This window comes from Orcinus orca, chromosome 15 (assembly GCF_937001465.1).
Source record: "Orcinus orca chromosome 15, mOrcOrc1.1, whole genome shotgun sequence".
Taxonomy (NCBI): Eukaryota; Metazoa; Chordata; class Mammalia; order Artiodactyla; family Delphinidae; genus Orcinus; species Orcinus orca.
In genome coordinates, this window is record NC_064573.1 from 82,558,610 (window position 1) to 82,576,128 (window position 17,519).

The following is a 17,519-nucleotide window of genomic DNA, read 5'->3' on the forward strand; positions in this document are numbered from 1 at the left end:
GAGCCCATGACTTCTCTTTCTAGTGTGTTCCATGGTGAGCCATAGGGGCAATGTTATCAAGGAGTGTGGTGTCCCAGATAACTGAAGCCCTTGAGAACCAACACTTTGAAAATAAAGCTCACATCAGACAAAGGGAACTGTTAGCACCACCCATCAAGTAGCTGAAGCCGTAGCTTGGTTCCCTCTTCCTTGCTGGCCACATCCCCATCTACAGATCGTACGCCCTAAATCTCTCTCCACACACACTACTACCACTTCTTCAAATATTTATTTATTTATTTAGGCTGTTGCAGCATGTGGACTCTTAGTTGCGGCATGCATGCGGGATCTCGTTCCCCGACCAGGGATCGAACCCCGGGCCCGCTGCATTGGGAGCCCAGAGGCTTACCCACTGGGCCACTGGGAAAGTCCCCACACTGCTACCACTTCGGCTGGTCCAAGTTTCTAGAGGAAACAACCACCTCCTGATTGGTCCTCCTGCCTCCTGTCGTGTTCCTCCTCCAACCCATCTCCTAGAACTCAAACCTGATGATGTCACCTGCCACCCACCAACCCAGCTGAATGCTCCCATGCTTCCCTGTTTTCCTTAGCAGGGAATTCAAGACACCATAGGAACTGGCCTCAATGTCCAACAGGAGACGTAGCAGTGTTTAGTGTCCGAAGGCTGTCTTATAGGGGCCGCTGGGGACACATTTCCCTTCCTTCCTAGTGCTAGATACCTCCCCTTTTGTCGGCTTCAGCAACTTCCACTAGAATTTTCTAAATATAATGATGGAAATGTTCTGTAATATACGTGTAGCTCTTGAGCACTTGAAATTGGGGCTAATGGGCACTGAATTTTCAATATTATTTAATTTTAATTAGTTTAAATTATAAAAGCTACATGTGGTTTGTGGCTACCATACAGGGAGCCCAGGGGATACCTCTTCCTCCAGCCCCCAAGCCTCCTGTGCTTCTCCCTCTCTAGTCTGGGTTAAACCTTTTCTCTGCCCCTATCTGCCACTCACACGCTGACCATGCAGGATTGTAACAGTTTACCTGTGTGTCTTCCCCCAGCCCCTTGTCTCCACGAAGCCTAGTGCTGGGTCTGATTCAGCTCTGCAAGCCCAGATGGTAGCCTGGCACCAAAGGGTTGCACAAGAAGTATGTCTTGAGTAAACGTATGAACTAGTGGACGAATGACTCCCAACAGACCTCTGTAGTTTACTTATTCTCCTGGCTCTGAGGAGACACAGGAAGGGCAGGTTGAAAGGACCTGCGACCACACCTGCCAGGCTGATCTGGTATGAGCTTGGAGCTCTTGGACCCCGCCGGGCCACCTCCCCCGATGCTTTGTGAGATAACATGACACCGTACGTGACAGGGGCAGGCAGTGGACATTCCCTGCGGGACCGCCTGGCAGGTGGCAAGCGGGGGGAGTGTCTGTGTGACGGTGTGTTAGGAACGCACACTCCTCCCGGTGTGTCTCTTTCACTCCTGCACCTCGGCCACAATCATAACACTTCCAATGTCAGGTGTGTGGGATTTTTTTTTCCCCCACGCCACATGATTCTCTGTGACACCAACTGGGTGTCCTACAGTTTGATTCAATTCTGACACTAACCAGAGTTAGCCCAGACCTCACAGGTTAAAGGTTCGGTCCCATGAGACTGCCCCCCACTTTGGATGCTAATTGCAAGTTGTGGGTCCCCTAGATACCTACAACTTATGTCCGACATGGCTGCAATTCGAGGTTCCCATGACACCCCTCCTCAGATTCGAGCATATGCTAGAACAGCTCACAGAACTCAGGGAAACAGTTATGTTTACCAGTTTATTATATAATGAAGGATGTGATAAAGAGACAGAACAGCCAGGTGAAAGGTATGTAGGGTGAGGTCTGGAAGGGTTTTGAGTGCAGGAGCTTCTGTCCCCATGGGGCTGGGGACCTCCTGGTTCATGAATGTGTTCACCAACCCAGAAGCTCCCCAAACCCCATAGAACTGGGATTTTTGTGGAGGCTTCGTCATGTAAGCACGGTCGCTCATTAACTCCATTTCCAGCCCCTCTCCTTTCTCTGGAGAATGGGGGCTAGGGCTAAAATTCCGAGCCTCTAATCATGGCTCGGTCTTCCTGGTAACCAGCCCCCATCCAACAGTCCATTAAGAGTCACCTCATTAGATGGGACTTCCCTGACGGTCCAGTGGTTAGGACTCTGAGCTTCCACTGCTGGGGGCTTGGGTTCGATCCCTGGTCGGGGAACTAGATCCCACCACACGCTTCGAGGCATGGCAAAAAAAAAAAGTCACCTCATTAGAACACGAGACAATCCTATCACCCCGGAAATTCCAAGGGATTTAGGAGTTCTGTGTCGGGAACCAGGGGCAGAGACCAACATATATATTTCTTATTATGTCATAGGTAGAAATCCAGGGCCTCTGCTTCTCCAAAACGCCTTTCCCAATCAGAGACCTGGTATGTGACTGTGTTATCTTCCCGAGGCTGCTAGAACAAATTAGCACAAGCTTGGTGGCTTAAAACAGCAGAAATGTATTCTCTCACAGTTCTGGAAACTAGAACTCTGAAATGAAGGTGTCAGTAGCGCTGTGCTCCCTCCAGAAGCTCCAGGGAAGAGTTTGTTCCTTGCCTCTTCCAGCTTCTGGGGACTGTTGGCGGTCCTCGGCTTATGGCTACATCACTCCAATCTCTGTTTCCATGGTCACATAGCCTTCTCCTCTGTGTACCTCTTCTATGGACACTTGTCATTGGATTTAGGGCCCAGATAATCCAGAATGATCTCAGGATCACTAGCTTAAATACTGCAAACGCTCTTTTTCCAAATAAGGTCATATTCACAGTTTTGGGGGGTTAGGATGTGGACATATCTTTTTTTTTGAGGGGTAACCACTCCATGCATTACAGTGACCTTCTCCTTTTCTTTTTTTTTGAAAGAGTCCTTTATTTATTTATTTACTTACTTACTTACTTACACTGAGCAGCCTGTGGGATCTTAGTTCCCCAACCAGGGATTGAACCCAGGCCCTCTGCAGTGGAAGCACGGAGTCCTAACCACTGGACCACCAGGAAGTCCCTACAGTGACCTCTTCAACGTCACTGTTTGAGCCTCAGAGTTCCTTTCTCTACCAAACTATTTCAAAATGCCCTCTCTGGAAGGGAGGAGGAACTACTGACTGAATTTATGGTGTAAATGATTTATCACATTTTTCGTTTTGTTTCCTGCTACAGCCCAGGAGAAAGCTAGGGGCCTGAACGTTAAGGAGAGAGTTGGGGATTGCTTCAGAGGGTGATCAGGAGAGAAGTTACCCTGACCTGACACAAGCTGACAAGGAAGTTCCTCACCATTTCAAAATGAGTCTTAAAAATTGCAAACAATGTATTTTTTCCCCCTAGGTATAAAGTGTAAGAAAAATTAAAAAGAGAGGGGGGAACTATAGATTCAAAGAGATTTAAGAGATATAGGGTGTTCCCTAGTTGTCCAGTGGTTAGAATTCTGTGCTTTCACTGCTGTGGCCCCGGGTTTGATCCCTGGTCAGGGAACTAAGACCCAGCATGCCGTGCAGCATGGCCAAAAAAAAAAACTAGATATATTAACCAATTGTTTGTACTCTCAACTCCAACTGTTAAAAAGTATGAGACATTAGGGGAAATCTGAACAAGGACTGGCTAATTAAGGATAGATAGTAAGGGATTCTTGCTAATTATCGTAGGTGTGATAACGGGTATTTTGGTTATGTTTAAAGAAAGAGTCCTTATCTTTTGGAAATAAATACTGAAATATGTGTAGATGAAATTACATGGTATTTGGGATGTGATTCAAAGGAGTCCAACAGGGGCTTCCCTGGTGGCACAGTGGTTGGGAGTCCGCCTGCCGATGCAGGGGACACGGGTTCATGCCCCGGTCTGGGAAAATCCCACATGCCGCGGAGCGGCTAGGCCAGTGAGCCATGGCCGCTGAGCCTGCACGTCCGGAGCCTGTGCCCCGCACCGGGAGAGGCCACAACAGTGAGAAGCCCGCGTACCGCAAAAAAAAAAAAAAGGAGTCCAACAGGAGAGGGGAAGAGAAATAGAAAAACAGAGGTTATGAGTTTTTGATTGTTGTGGCTGGATTATGGGAACAGGGATATTCATTGTCCTATTCTCCCTGTGTTTGTATATATTTTCCATTATAAAAAGTTAAATAAAGTTGAAAGCAACTTAAATCTTTATCGGTGGGGAATGAGATAAATTATGGTGTCTCCATTCAATAAAATTCTGTGTAGTTATTAAAAAGAATAGTAGCATTCACTTGTACAACACTACCTTTGGATCAGGCCCCCACCAAAACACAAAAAAATGCACTGGAGTTTGTGTTGAATAATCCCATTTTTGGAAGCTAAAAAAATAATGTATACACTGTTGTGCATCACTAGGTGGAAATGTAAAATGGCTCAGCCGCTGTGGAAAACAGTTTGGCAGCTCCTCAAAAAGTTAAACATAGAATTGCCATAGGACCCAGCAATTCCACTCCCAGGTATATACCCAAAAGAATTGAAGATAGGACTCAAGCAGATACTTGTACACAAATGCTCAGAGCAGCACTAGTCACCATAGCAAAGGTGGTGTGATTGTTTATTTTATGTGTCATCACGGCTGGGCCACGGTGCCCAGATATACGTGGTCAAACATTATGCTGGATGTTTTTCTGAAGGTGTCTATTGGAAGAGATTAACATTTTTTAAACATCTTTATTGGAGTATAATCGCTTTACAATGGTGTGTTAGTTTTCTGCTTTATAACAAAGTGAATCAGCTATACATATACATATATCTCCTTCCTCTTGTGTCTCCCTCCCACCCCTCCAGGTGGTCACAAAGCACTGAGCTGATCTCCCTGTGCTGTGCGGCTGCTTCCCACTAGCTAGCTATTTTACATTGAGATTAACATTTAAATTGGTGGACTTTGAGTAAAGCAGAGTGCCCTCTATAATGTGGGTGGGCCTCTTCCTGTAAGCTGAAAGCTTTACTAGAACGAAGACTGACCTCCCCCAAGCAAGAAGGAATTCTGCCTGCAGATGACCTTTGGACTTGACCTCAACATTGGCTCTTCCCTGGGTCTCCAGCCTGCCAGTCTACCCTGCCGACTTACCAGTCTTCATGGTTGCATAAGCCAATTCCTTAAAATTAATCTCTCTCTGTATATATATACACCCTATTGGCTCTGTTTCTCTGAAGAACCCTGAATAATACAGGTAGAAACAGGTCTTCCCAGCATCTACGTGCCCTCCTTTTGGCATTGGCACCAGGATTTCCTTTGCCGACTGATCCATCCCCGAGGTTTGACCATCTCTGAGGTTTGGGAGGATCTGGCTCTAGGAATGGACATCTGGCAGATCAGATCGTTTCATCCCTGTGGCCACTGTGACTGGGTCAGGTGGGCACAGGACTCAAGGGACTGATGACTCCATTTGGGTTGCTCTAACAAAATACCATGGACTGGGTGGCTTATAAACAACAGGTTGTTTCTGTGATTATTTCTCACAGTTCTGGAGGCTGGGACATCCAAGATCAAGGTGCCAGCAGAATCACTAGTGAGTGGCCACTTCCTGTCGTCTGCTCTCTGCGTCCTCACCTGGCGGAAGGGAAGGGAGCTCTCCGGAGTCTCTTTTGTTTTATTTTATCTGAGGCATCAGTGGTTTAATGGATGGGGGAGCTTACATGTCTGAAGCAAGTTCCTGGAGCGATGCCCCACCACGTGCAGCACACGGCAGGCAGGACTTGGTGGCAGTCTTCACTCTCAAGGGGAAGGGGAGATGACAAATTATAGGGGAATTGACGTCAGGTGGGCTCATTTGCTACCAGGGAAACCAGTGGAGGGGTACGCCCTTCACTGCCCCTTTGATAAGCTGTCACTATCTGGGACCTGGGGCAAGTACCGAGGAAGGTCAGTCATGTGAGTAGGCTGTAGGTGAAGCAGGCCCTTGTCGGGGTCTCTTTTATAAGGGCACTAATCCCATCATGAAGGCACCACGTTCATGACCTAATCAGCTTCCAAGGGCCCCACCTCTTAATACTATCATATTGGGAGTTAGGATTTCAACGTACAGTTTTGGGGGGGACACAAACATTTGATCTATGGCAGATACCAACCTGAGTTGTTTGCTAGAACCACTGGAAAAGATAGTCTTTCTTCTGGGATTGCTAAACTAGTAGTAAATTTGGGAAGTATTTGGAGAGTATGACAAAAGCGTAGGGAAGAAGACAAAACATGAAAAGAGATAGTTTCTTTTTTAAAGACTTTTTTTTTTTTTTAATTTTTGGCCCTGCTGCCCAGCATGTGGGGTCATAGTTTCCCGACCAGGGTTCGAACATGTGCCCCCTGAATTGGAAGTGCAGAGTCCTAATCACTGGACTGCCAGGGAAGTCCCCTAAAAAACTTTTAAATCTGAAATAATTTCAAACTTACAGAAAAGCTACAAGAATAGTACAAAGTAACTCCCCTACGTGTACCCAGAATTATCAAGCATAAGCACTTTTCACTTTTGCTTTATAATTTTCTGAGAGAAGTAGATTTAAAAAAAAATTGTATTGAAGTATAGTTGATTTACAATGTCATGTTAATTTCTGCTGTACAGCAAAGTGACTCAGTTATACATATATTATTTTTCATATTATTTTCCATTCTGGTTTATCACAGGATATTGAGCATTGTTCCCTGTGCTATAGAGTAGGACCTTGTTGTTTATCCATCCTGTATATGCTAGTTTGCATCTGCTAATCCCAGGCTCCCAATCCTTTGAGAGATGTAGATTCTTTTTTTAACAAATTTATTTATTTATTTATTTATTTATTTATTTATTTATGGCTGTGTTGGGTGTTTGTTGCTGCATGTAGGCTTTTCTCTAGTTGCGGTGAGCGGGGGCTACTCTTCGTTGCGGTGCCTGGGCTTCTCATTGCGGTGGATTCTCTTGTTGCGGAGCATGGGCTCTAGGCGTGCAGGCTTCAGTAGTTGTGGCACGTGGGCTCAGTAGTTGTGGCTCACGGGCTCTAAAGCACAGGCTCAGTAGCTACTCTGCGGCATGTGGGATCTTCTTGGGCCAGGGCTCGAACCCGTGTCCCCTGCATTGGCTGGCGGATTCTTAACCACTGCACCACCAGGGAAGCCCCTGAGAGAGGTAGATTTTTGAGTATGTTATTTTATCTCTAGAATCCAGCTATTCCTGAAACTGGAATCCAATCCTGGATTCTTAAAATTTTTTCATTAAAAATTTTTTTTTTTTTTCTCTAGCTCTCTGTCTCTCTGCACTGGGAGCAGCTCTCCTGCCACAGCTCTTCATCCCCTGAAAATGTACATTCGCACGTTTGTCTCCACCTCCTTCTAGGTCAGGAGAACCTCTAAGCTACTGAGCTGTCTGCAGTGGTGCTGAAATGAACAGAGACGCTGACAGATGAGAGCCTCAGCAGCTTGGCAGCCCCATGTCCCAGGACGTTGCTTACTCTTAGCAGCAGCTTCCAAAACAGTGCCCCCCAGCTTTCTTTTTTAACTTTTTATTTTATGTTGGAGCATAGTTGATTAACAATGTTGTGTTAGTTTCAGGTGTATGGCAAAGTGATTCTGTTATTTTTTTTTTTTGCAAAGATGGTACAAGAATCCCCATTTACTCTTTTATTTATTTTGATTTTTGGCTGCACAGCACGGCACGTGGGATCTCAATTCCCTGACCAGGGATTGAACCCGTGCCCCCTACAGTGGAAGCACAGAGTCTTAACCACTGGACCGCCAGGGAAATCCCCGATTCAGTTATACATATACATTGCAGTGCCATTTCAAAGGACATCAACACAGCAGCCAAGTTCGTTGGACCTGAGGCTGTCACAGTAGGTGGCTGGCTCTGGGGCTGGAATCAGAACTGTGTTTGGGAGCCTCATCATTGGTTATGCCAGGAACTCTTCTCTGAAGCAACAGCTCTTCTACACCATTCTGGCCTTTGCCCTCTCAGAGGCGATGGGGACCTTTTGCCTGATGGTGGCCTTTCTCATCCTCTTTACCTTGTGAAGGAGCTGTCTCCACCTCTTATAGTTCTTTCTCCTGTGTTTCTCTGCCCTGTATGTTCCTTTTCCTATACCTCCCCAGGCAGCCTAGGGAAATTGGTTGGCTCAGGGTTTGACAGACAAATAGAGAACACAGAGAAAAGACAAATACTGTATTAATTTAAAAATATGTTTTTTTCTAAACCAGTTTAAACATCAAAGATCCAAGCGAAAGTTACCATCTTGCCCTTGAGAAAATAATTCTCAAAGGCTATCCATCCTTCAAGGGAGAAAGGTGACAAATACAAGCTCTCTTTTCAGAAAAAAATAAATGTTTTCAATTTAGACCAGAGCTAACAGATGAAAAATGTATTAGTTTTGAAGATAAGTTCATGTAGCTTGGGAATACACTGAGCCCAGTTCACTGGTCAGTTCTCGTCCATGTGTGTCTCGATCCACTGGTATGTTGAAATCAGTTTCTATTTCTTATTTATTTACTTTTTTTGACCACACCACACGACTTGTGGGATCTTAGTTCCCCGACCAGGGATTGAACCCGTGCCCCCTGCAGTGAAAGCGAGGAGTCCTAACCACTGGACCACCAGGGAATTCCCTGAATTCAGTTTCATGTATGGCATGTGTCTGGTCATTTATTGCTAATATGGAAGTATTAGAGTTTAAAGTTTTATTTACTTAAGCAGATGAGACAGATTGAAGGTTAGTCCTATGTTTCTCTTTGGACTGGGCCTTGTTCTAAGAGCTCCAGAATGCCTTCTTGAGGGGGAAAGAAAGGAATCAAACAACAACCCATTTAATCTACCATAGTCCATGGCCACCTACCTTATGTGTGTATTGTAATTAGTTGTGAAAATCACAAATTATTATAATGATTTACATCCTTGCGGTCATTTGGAGATGTCATCAAAATGTAGATTTGTTTATGAGATTGTGCTCTGCAAGGGCATAAAATCATTGGGTATATCACAGTGGGGGGAAAATGTTAGGAAACGTTGGGTAGAATAGGTCTTAACAAACCCCTGTAAGGGCTGCACTAGCCCTAACCCTATGTGTTCATCAGAACTAATTTGAAAATGACACTCCAGTTCAAACCGGCCTGAGCAAAAATGGGAATGTGTTGACTTTTATCCAGAAAAGTTGAGGGTTAAGGCTGACCTCAGATGTGGCTGGAATCAGGGGTCAAACATTCTCTATCTCTCCAATCTGTTCTCCATATTGACTTTATTCCCAAACCACAGTGGGGTGGGACTTCCCTGGTGGTCCAGTGGTTAAGACGCTGTGCTCCCAACGCAGGGGGCCTGGGTTCCATCCATGACCAGGGAACTAAGACCCGATGCAGCCAAATAAAAAAATAAGTAAACAAACAAAAAACCCCACATGGTGGCAAGATCGCTGCCGGCAGCTCTAGTGTGAATCCTCTGAGACTCAAGTCCAGTGGGAAAGAGAGAGCCTCTTTTCTAGAAGCTCCTTCAAAAGTGTGCTGGGATTCACTCTGATTGATCTACCCTTGAGTCAATTAATCGCTGTTACCAGCAGGGCACCATGTGCTGATTGCCTTAGACCTGGGTCACAGGCTCCACCTCTGAATGGGGGGGTTGTGACGGTTCGACCGACCACATGGGTTGAGTGTGGGGAGGAGATGAACACTTCCAAGCCAAGATGGACCTTTTACAGAGAGGAGATGCTAGAAAGACAGTCAACAAATACCCACTCTGCCCCAAGTGACCATCTTGAAAATGCCCAGAAAGAACCAGATGAAAGAAAATGTCTGGCTAAGGTCCAAGCCAGCCCCAAGAGTGGAAAAATAAAACCCATGATTTCCTGAGAAAATAGATGATGTTATGACAAAGCATCAGGTGTGGTAAGAAGTCACGTTGCATTCAGGGAGCCCAGGGCAAACGCTTTCATTCTCTTTGACAGAAATCTTCTCGAGGCAGGAGATAGATGGGCCCCAGGTTAGATATTTACAACTGGCCTCCCGCTTACTTTGCATGAGGCAGAAAAAAGTGGGCTTCAGGCCGGATACTTACAACTAGACTTCTGTTTGCATTTTCTGAGACAATTTAGCCAGGGGGGACAACACAAGATGATTGGTGAGAAGGAAGACAAAAGACCCCGTAAAACTGCCCCTTTATAAAGGATTTAAACTTCCCCAAAGGGCACATCTCTCTCCGAGTTCGCCCGTGCGTCTGACTTTCCGTGTGTACTTTGCTTTTCCAATAAACTTCTTACTTTTCTCTTTCCCTTCTGCCTCCTTGCCTGAATTCATTCTTGACAAGGCAGGCAAGAACTAGGGATCCAGGTCCTAGCTGCTGGCCCCTGTGGTCTAGTGGTTAGGACCCCCGGCCCAGGAACTAAGATCTTGCTTCCAGCTACTGCTCGCTGTTGCTTGACGCAAGCTGCTACTTACTGCTGTGTGCGCCAAAATCATTCTCAGAAAGTGAGTGACAACATGCTCCTTCCTCTGTTCTTCATCTGAATGACAGGTCTCACATCACTTCCCCATTGTCTCTCAGCCAGGTCTCAACCTTTGTCTCCTTCCTTCACACAGGCTTTGCTTGACCATGGGTTCCCCCCTTGTGTTAAAGGCAATGATACCAACCAGGGTTCTTGGCTTTCCCCAATCAATAGAAATTGATCAGAGGCCACACAAGAAATTCAGCCAAGTTTTTACTGGGGCTCCTGCAGCAGGGGGAAGCGGGAACAATGAACAGTTTCCCTTGTTTGCTCACTCCCCGAGTGGGAGATGAGCTTGTTTCTTATATGGGGTGAGGGTAGGGGTGTGTCCAGGGGTCTGGCTGGAGGGGTGGCTGAGGTTTTTTGCCCACCCCTTAGGTGGTGCTGAGGGCAGGGGGCATGTGCAGTGCCCTGCTTTTGCTCCCGGACACCCTGTTTCTGCTCCCAGCTCTTCAGAAGTGGCAGTTGGGATTTTTTTGGGTCTTTTTGTATCTTTTGTCCAGAATTTGCCCCAACTGTGCGTACATGCAGTTATTTTTTAGTCCCTTATAGTTTCTTCTTTTTTTTTTTAATGAGCACATTTTTTTAGAGAGCTTGTTTTATTTAAAAAAATTTATTATTTATTTATTTGGCTGCATTGGGTCTAAGTTGCTGTGTGCATACTTTCTCTAGTTGTGGCGAGCGGGGGCTACTCTTTGTTGCGGTGCGTGGGCTTCTCATTGCGGTGGCTTCTCTTGTCGTGGAGCACGGGCCCTAGTTGCTCCACGGCATGTGGGATCTTCCCAGACCAGGGCTCGAGCCCATGTCCCCTGCATTGGCAGGTGGATTCTTAACCACTGCACCACCAGGGAAGTCCCTCCCTTATAGTTTCTTCCGTATTTTGTTGTTGGAGGAGAGGTTTGTCCAGGTGCAAGCACTGCAGCACTGCAGCAAAGAGTCCCAGGTCGCAGGCCTGTCTCCGAAATACCTGGCTTCCTGATAGTATCATTTAGGAATGCATTGTGTAGTATTGATATAATAGAAAACCCTAGTGTATTAGTTTAAACAGTCTGGGGGTGGGGGGAGCGGGGGTAGGGATGGGGAGTGTTTGTCTTTCACAATAGGAAGCTCTGGAAGGAGGACAGTTAAGAGCTGATATGGTCAGTCAACAATGCTCTCCAGAACACAGGCTATATATGTTTCTAGTCCAAGGTTCTTAGCATATGCACCTGCATTCTCAGGCTTGCAAGATGGCTTATGTTCATGTTTCAGTTGGAAAGAAGACAGAAAAGTCAAGGGTTGTTTTTTTTTTTTCTTTTGTTTTAAAATGAGGCCTTGCCTTTTTATTTGAGAAGTGTTAAGTGATTTTTTTTTTTTTTTTTTTTTTAAATAGGGAATTTCCTGGCAGTACAGCGGTCAGGACTTGCACTTTCATTGGGGGCCTGGGTACAATCCCTGGTTGGCGAGCTAAGATCCTGTAAGCTGCGTGGCGTGGAAAAAAAAAAAAAAAGCATGACTCTAATCCAATTATAAATAAACATGTGTCAAAGGCTTTATTTCACTTCTTAATTAATAAGGGAATTAGTAGATGTGAAAACCAATTCAAAGGAGAATTTTAAAAAGCATACACACAGGGCCTTCCCTGGTGGCGCAGTGGTTGAGAGTCCGCCTGCCGATGCAGGGGACATGGGTTCGTGCCCCGGTCCGGGAAGATCCCACATGCCGCGGAGCGGCTGGGCCCGTGAGCCAAGGCCGCTGAGCCTGCGCGTCCAGAGCCTGTGCTCCGCAACGGGAGAGGCCACAACAGTGAGAGGTCCGCGTACGGCAAAAACAAAAACAAAAACAAAAAAACACCCCACACATAGGCAGTCATATACACATACATAAGCAATCAGAAATGTTGAAATGGGGACTTCCCTGGTGGTGCAGTGGTTAAGAATCCACCTGCCAATGCAGGGGACATGGGTTCATAGTCCTGGTCCGGGAAGATCCCATATGCAGTGGAGTAACTAAGACCGTGCACCACAACTACTGAGCGCTCTAGAGGCCGCGAGCCTAGAGCCCGTGCTCTGCAACAAGAGAAGCCACCACAATGAGAAGAAGCCTGCGCATCGCAACGAAGACCCAACGCAGCCATAAATAAATAAATTTTAAAAAAGAAAAAAAGAAATGCTGAAATGAATTTACAAGTAGATGGAAAACTAGTCAACAGAGAAATAATCAATTACAGCTCCACCAGACACAAGTTATTTGCATCTCTATGGACAAGAGCAAACTGCATTAATATCGGTTTTCTACAACTTACAAAATTGTAAAATAGCTCAAAGACAATGAAAGATAACACTAAACAGAATGATAAATAGGACACCCAATATTCTTTTTTGTCCATTTAAAAATCTTTCACAATGTTTCCATAGAGAAGGGATGCCCTATCTCAGCATCCACCTGCATCTCATTGATCAGAACTGCATCACATAGCCTCCTTCACTGCATGCGAGGTTGGGAAATCAAGTATCTTTAGCTGGACACACTGCTATCTCAAGCAAAACAGGATTCTGTTAGTAAGGAAGTCTGCCTCACCTATACACCCACTTGATGTGTTAAGGGCGCTAGTTTTTTTGGCTGCGTTGGGTTTTTCTTGCTGTGCGCAAGCTTTCTCTAGTTACGGCAAGCGGGTGCTACTCTTTGTTGCAGTGCGCGGGCTTCTCATCGCGGTGGCTTCTCTTGTCGCAGAGCGCAGGTTCTAAGCGCGCGGGCTTCAGTAGTTGTGGCACGTGGGCTCTAGAGCACAGGCTCAGTAGTTGTGGCACACTGGCTTAGTTGCTCTGCGGCATGTGAGAACTTCCCGGACCAGGGCTCGAACCTGTGTCCCCTGCATTGGCAGGCGGATTCTTAACCACTGCGCCACCAGGGAAGTCCCTAGGGCAGTAGATTTTAAACTAATTTTTAGTACATGTATGAGGATGGCTGGAGTAAACATCTGTTGGTTTTGATACTTCAGCATCATTCCCTCTTCTGGTTATAGTGCCTCAAATTTCCTTTGGAATGTACCCCGTCTCCACTCTCCAAACCCAGCTCCAAAAATGGACACTTAACTCAGGGCTTGTCTAGTTATGGTGATTGATTTAGGAATGGACACGATTGGAAACAAGCCAATCAGATTCAACTTTTGGACTTTCATTGGAACAAAACTGTAACTTACTCTAGAAAAATAGTAATACTTAAGCCTGAAAGGTCTTTAGTCAATTTCCTGACAGTCCTAGGTCCTCAACTGGATTCCTGTATTCTTTGCAATAATTCCACTGCCTCTCGGGGTCTGTGGCTTCCTGATGAGAAACACTGTTATGTTTATTTAATGGGTCGTTGCTCCTTTTAGTACCTGATTGCTGACAGGTTGTGACGTGTGTGCTAGCGTGACCTGGAAGTGGAGCTCTGGGTTTGAATGCCAGCAATGTCAGGCAGAGTCCACTGAGAAAACAGAACCCCATCTAAGTATTTAAAGCAGAGGAGAATTTCATTCAGGGGATTGGTAACACAGGGAATGGAACTGTTGAAAAGCTAAACAGAGGTGGTGAGGCAACTTGGAGATTAACAGTAGCAAGAAGCCATCAGTCACCACTGGTAGGCTAGAGACTAGATCCAGGGAGGGCACTATGTTACAGGAGCCCAGGGACTGGGATCCCTAAACAATGCAGGGGGACAACCAGCTAGCTACTGCTAGAGAGGCTGCTCAAAGGGGTGGGGGTGGTCTCACTGCTGTTTCCCATTGGCTTAACCTAGATGGAAGCTCAGGAACAGGAAAGCCTGGGCATTCACTCATAGGGACCACCACCCCCTTCCGTACAAAGCAGGGCAGGAGAAGGGTGAGGAAAAGAACTGAGGACACTGGGTCTACTCCACAGGACTGGCCACTCATCCATATTTCATCACATCTAAGATGCCGTTGGTTGTAAGATGCAGCATTATTTTATGCATCACTGAGAGAGAAGAATGCTGCCAAATTAAACTGTGCCCGATGCTAAGACTCCATCCATTGCAAAGCATCTTGATATTGTAACAGGGAAGAGCCAAATCTGACTACGTGTTGGACCTGTTTCTTTTACTTTAACCTTTGCTTTCCGCTGCTTTTGTTCACTAAAAGGATACTGTCTATACACAATGGGCTGCCTCAGGAAACCCTGCCCCTTTGCATGAATGTTAAACCAAAGAGCCTTTGTTCAGGGAAATATCCGGCCCTGGTCCACCTGTGGATGGCTGCAAAGAAAGAAGAAATGAACACCGTCCCTCCTCAGGCTGGCCATTGCGGGGGACATTTGCAAATCTTATGTCCTTTTCATTTTACTTCCTCATCTCCTCCCCCCTCTCTGTCCTATAAAATAAACTGGCATCCAAGCCCCAATAAGACAGTTATTTTGAGACAGTAGTCTGCTGTCTTCTCGGTCTGCCAAAGTCGTATTCCCTGCCTCAACACCTCCGATTTATTGGCCTGTCGTGTGGCGAGCGGGGCGAGCTTGGACTCAGTGACAATATGAGAGATGTGAAAATGTGAAAAATGTGTGTCTTAAGATCAATAACATGCTATTAGCTGTGTGATCTTACGAACAGGTGAACTTAATTCATCCCACCTTTGAGCTTCCATTTTACCATCCCCCTGGGAATTACAGACAATCCTTACTTTGTAGGGATTTTGTAACTAAGACCGGTAAGTTCAGTGAGATTGGGGGTTTTGTCTCTTGTTCACTGTACTCCCCAGTGCCTAGCACAGTGCGTGGCACATAGTAAGAACCCAAGAAAGTTTTGTGAAATGAATCCACCTGGACTCTATCCCCAAATGAGCAGGTTCTTGACACATAGTGGGAGGTGAGTATCCATAAATGGAAGATATTATTACTGGAATCAGATAGGCTCTGGAAGATCTTCTTTCACGAATGTCATTTAGAATTGACTCTTTTTTGTGAGAGGGGGGAAACCCCCTTTTACTTAAGAAAGATGTTGACTTAAAAAAATGCACGACGTGAGAGTTGCGAGTTAAGTTTTATTTGGGACAAAATGAGGACTTTAGCCCAAGAGACAGCGTTTCAGATAGCTCTGAGAAACTGCTCGAGAAGGTAAGGGGGGGAGCCAGGTTATACAGAAGTTTTGTAACAAAGGGCAGGTAGTTTGAACATCAAAAGATTATTGTTAATTAAAGAAAACCAGATATGTCAAGTTTAGGAATTTAGCGCTTTTCTCTGTATGGGAAGATGCAAGAGTCTGGGCTCACTGAAATCATTCCTTTGATATGCACCTCAGCTATCTGGGGCCAGTATCCTGTGTTTTCACATCCTGAGTTTCCTCAGGGCTCACCTAGGGAGTGGCTGCAGTCTGATGGCCGCTAGACAGCAGGTAGGCAGGTGTTCTTTTGCTTCCTGAGTTCCCTCAGGGTTCACCAGCTCACCGTCTGGTGGTGGCTGCAATCGCTGATGACTGTGACAGCCTTTCTTTACTGATGTGACAGGCAATATTCCATTTATCATCAGGTTTTCACACATGGTGTGTCTTAGTTTTGCTTCCATTTAGTTGTTTCATTTTGGGAAAAACCCTTCATATCCATCCTCAGCCTGAGTCCCATTTGTGAAATGGGAATAACACTACAACACTTGTAGAGCTATGAGAGTTAGGGAAACGGTGACCAAAAAGAGCTTTGTAGATGGTGGAGGTTGTTCTTTTCTATTTTGCTTTATCCTCCACTCATATCTGCCTCATTCCCCTCCTTCTTTTGCAAACTTCTCTGCCACCACCACTACCATCCTTAAATTTCCTGCTCAAAACTGCACACGAAGCCATCCGGCATAATCTGCACCGGAGACTGTGGCCTCTTCTCTTTAGTCTTTGATAAATGGAATATTTAAACAAAGGCTGTCACATTCACCAGCGATTGCAGCCACCACCAGCCGGTGAGCTGGTGAACCCTGAGGGAACTCAGGAAGCAAAAGAACACCTGCCTACCTGCTGTCTAGTGGCCATCAGACTGCAGCCACTCCCTAGGTGAGCCCTGAGGAAACTCAGGATGTGAAAACACAGGATACTGGCCCCAGATAGCTGAGGTGCATATCAAAGGAATGATTTCAGTGAGCCCAGACTCTTGCATCTTCCCATACAGAGAAAAGCGCTAAATTCCTAAACTTGACATATCTGGTTTTCTTTTTTTTTAACATCTTTATTGGGGTATAATTGCTTTACAATGGTGTGTTAGTTTCTGCTTTATAACAAAGTGAATCAGTCATACATAAACATGTGTTCCCATATGTCCTCCCTCTTGCGTCTCCCTCCCTCCCACCCTCCCCATGGTTTTCTTTAATTAACAATATCTTCTGATGTTCAGACTACCTGCCCTTGGTTGTAAAACTCCTATATATGCTGGCTTGCCCCCTTTCCTCCTTGCAGCAGTTCTCTCAGGGTTACTTGAGATGATGCCTCCCGGGCTTGAAGTCCTAAAAATTCCTGCCGAATAAAAACATAAATCTCAACTTTTAGGTTGTGCATAGTTTTTCAGTCAACACTCACATGGGAGAGATTAATTCCAATTTACAACACATGTAAAGATCGATAAACACTAGGAAGCTGTGAAAACAGTTGTTAGGGTGGTGAGACTGTGGGGCGATGAGAAAAATGAAAATTGCGTTGATATTGTCTTTTTAAAAAGAATTCCGCCAATGTAGGGTACTGTGTTGAAATGAAACCAAACGCCTTTTCCAGCTGCAATCTCCCCGTGAAGGAAAGACTTATCCAACAAGCTGGAGGTTAGTCAACTCTCCAGGATGCACCCCAGACCCCGGGGGCCGCGTTCTCCGAGTCAAAATAATGAGTCACCGCTGATTTACATGCATGTCTCCGCTCTCTAAACAGCGTCCCCTTCCGGGCGCCGACCACGGACCACCCATTCTCTCCCATAGGTAACTAGCACCGCCTACTGGCTGTCAGCCTCTAGGCTGCTTGGCTCCGCCCCTGAGCGGAACGCGCATGCTCCCCAATTCTTCTCCGCCCCCGCCTTCGAGCTTCTCGCGACAGCCGCTCCGC

General features: G+C 45.9%; 1 protein-coding gene across 1 annotated transcript in view; it reads left to right on the forward strand.

Moving 5' to 3' along the window:
- The window catches only part of LOC117203991 (uncharacterized), a 62,402-nt gene extending 50,566 nt beyond the window's left edge, over positions 1-11,836 (forward strand). Inside the window, 4 exon segments of the mRNA XM_049698114.1 lie at positions 7,358-7,505; positions 7,796-7,853; positions 7,855-7,916; positions 7,919-11,836. Of these exon segments, the coding sequence (XP_049554071.1) occupies positions 7,424-7,505; positions 7,796-7,853; positions 7,855-7,916; positions 7,919-8,031 (315 nt within the window). The 5' untranslated portion in view covers positions 7,358-7,423 and the 3' untranslated portion in view covers positions 8,032-11,836.
- Positions 11,837-17,519: the final 5,683 nt, after the last annotated feature.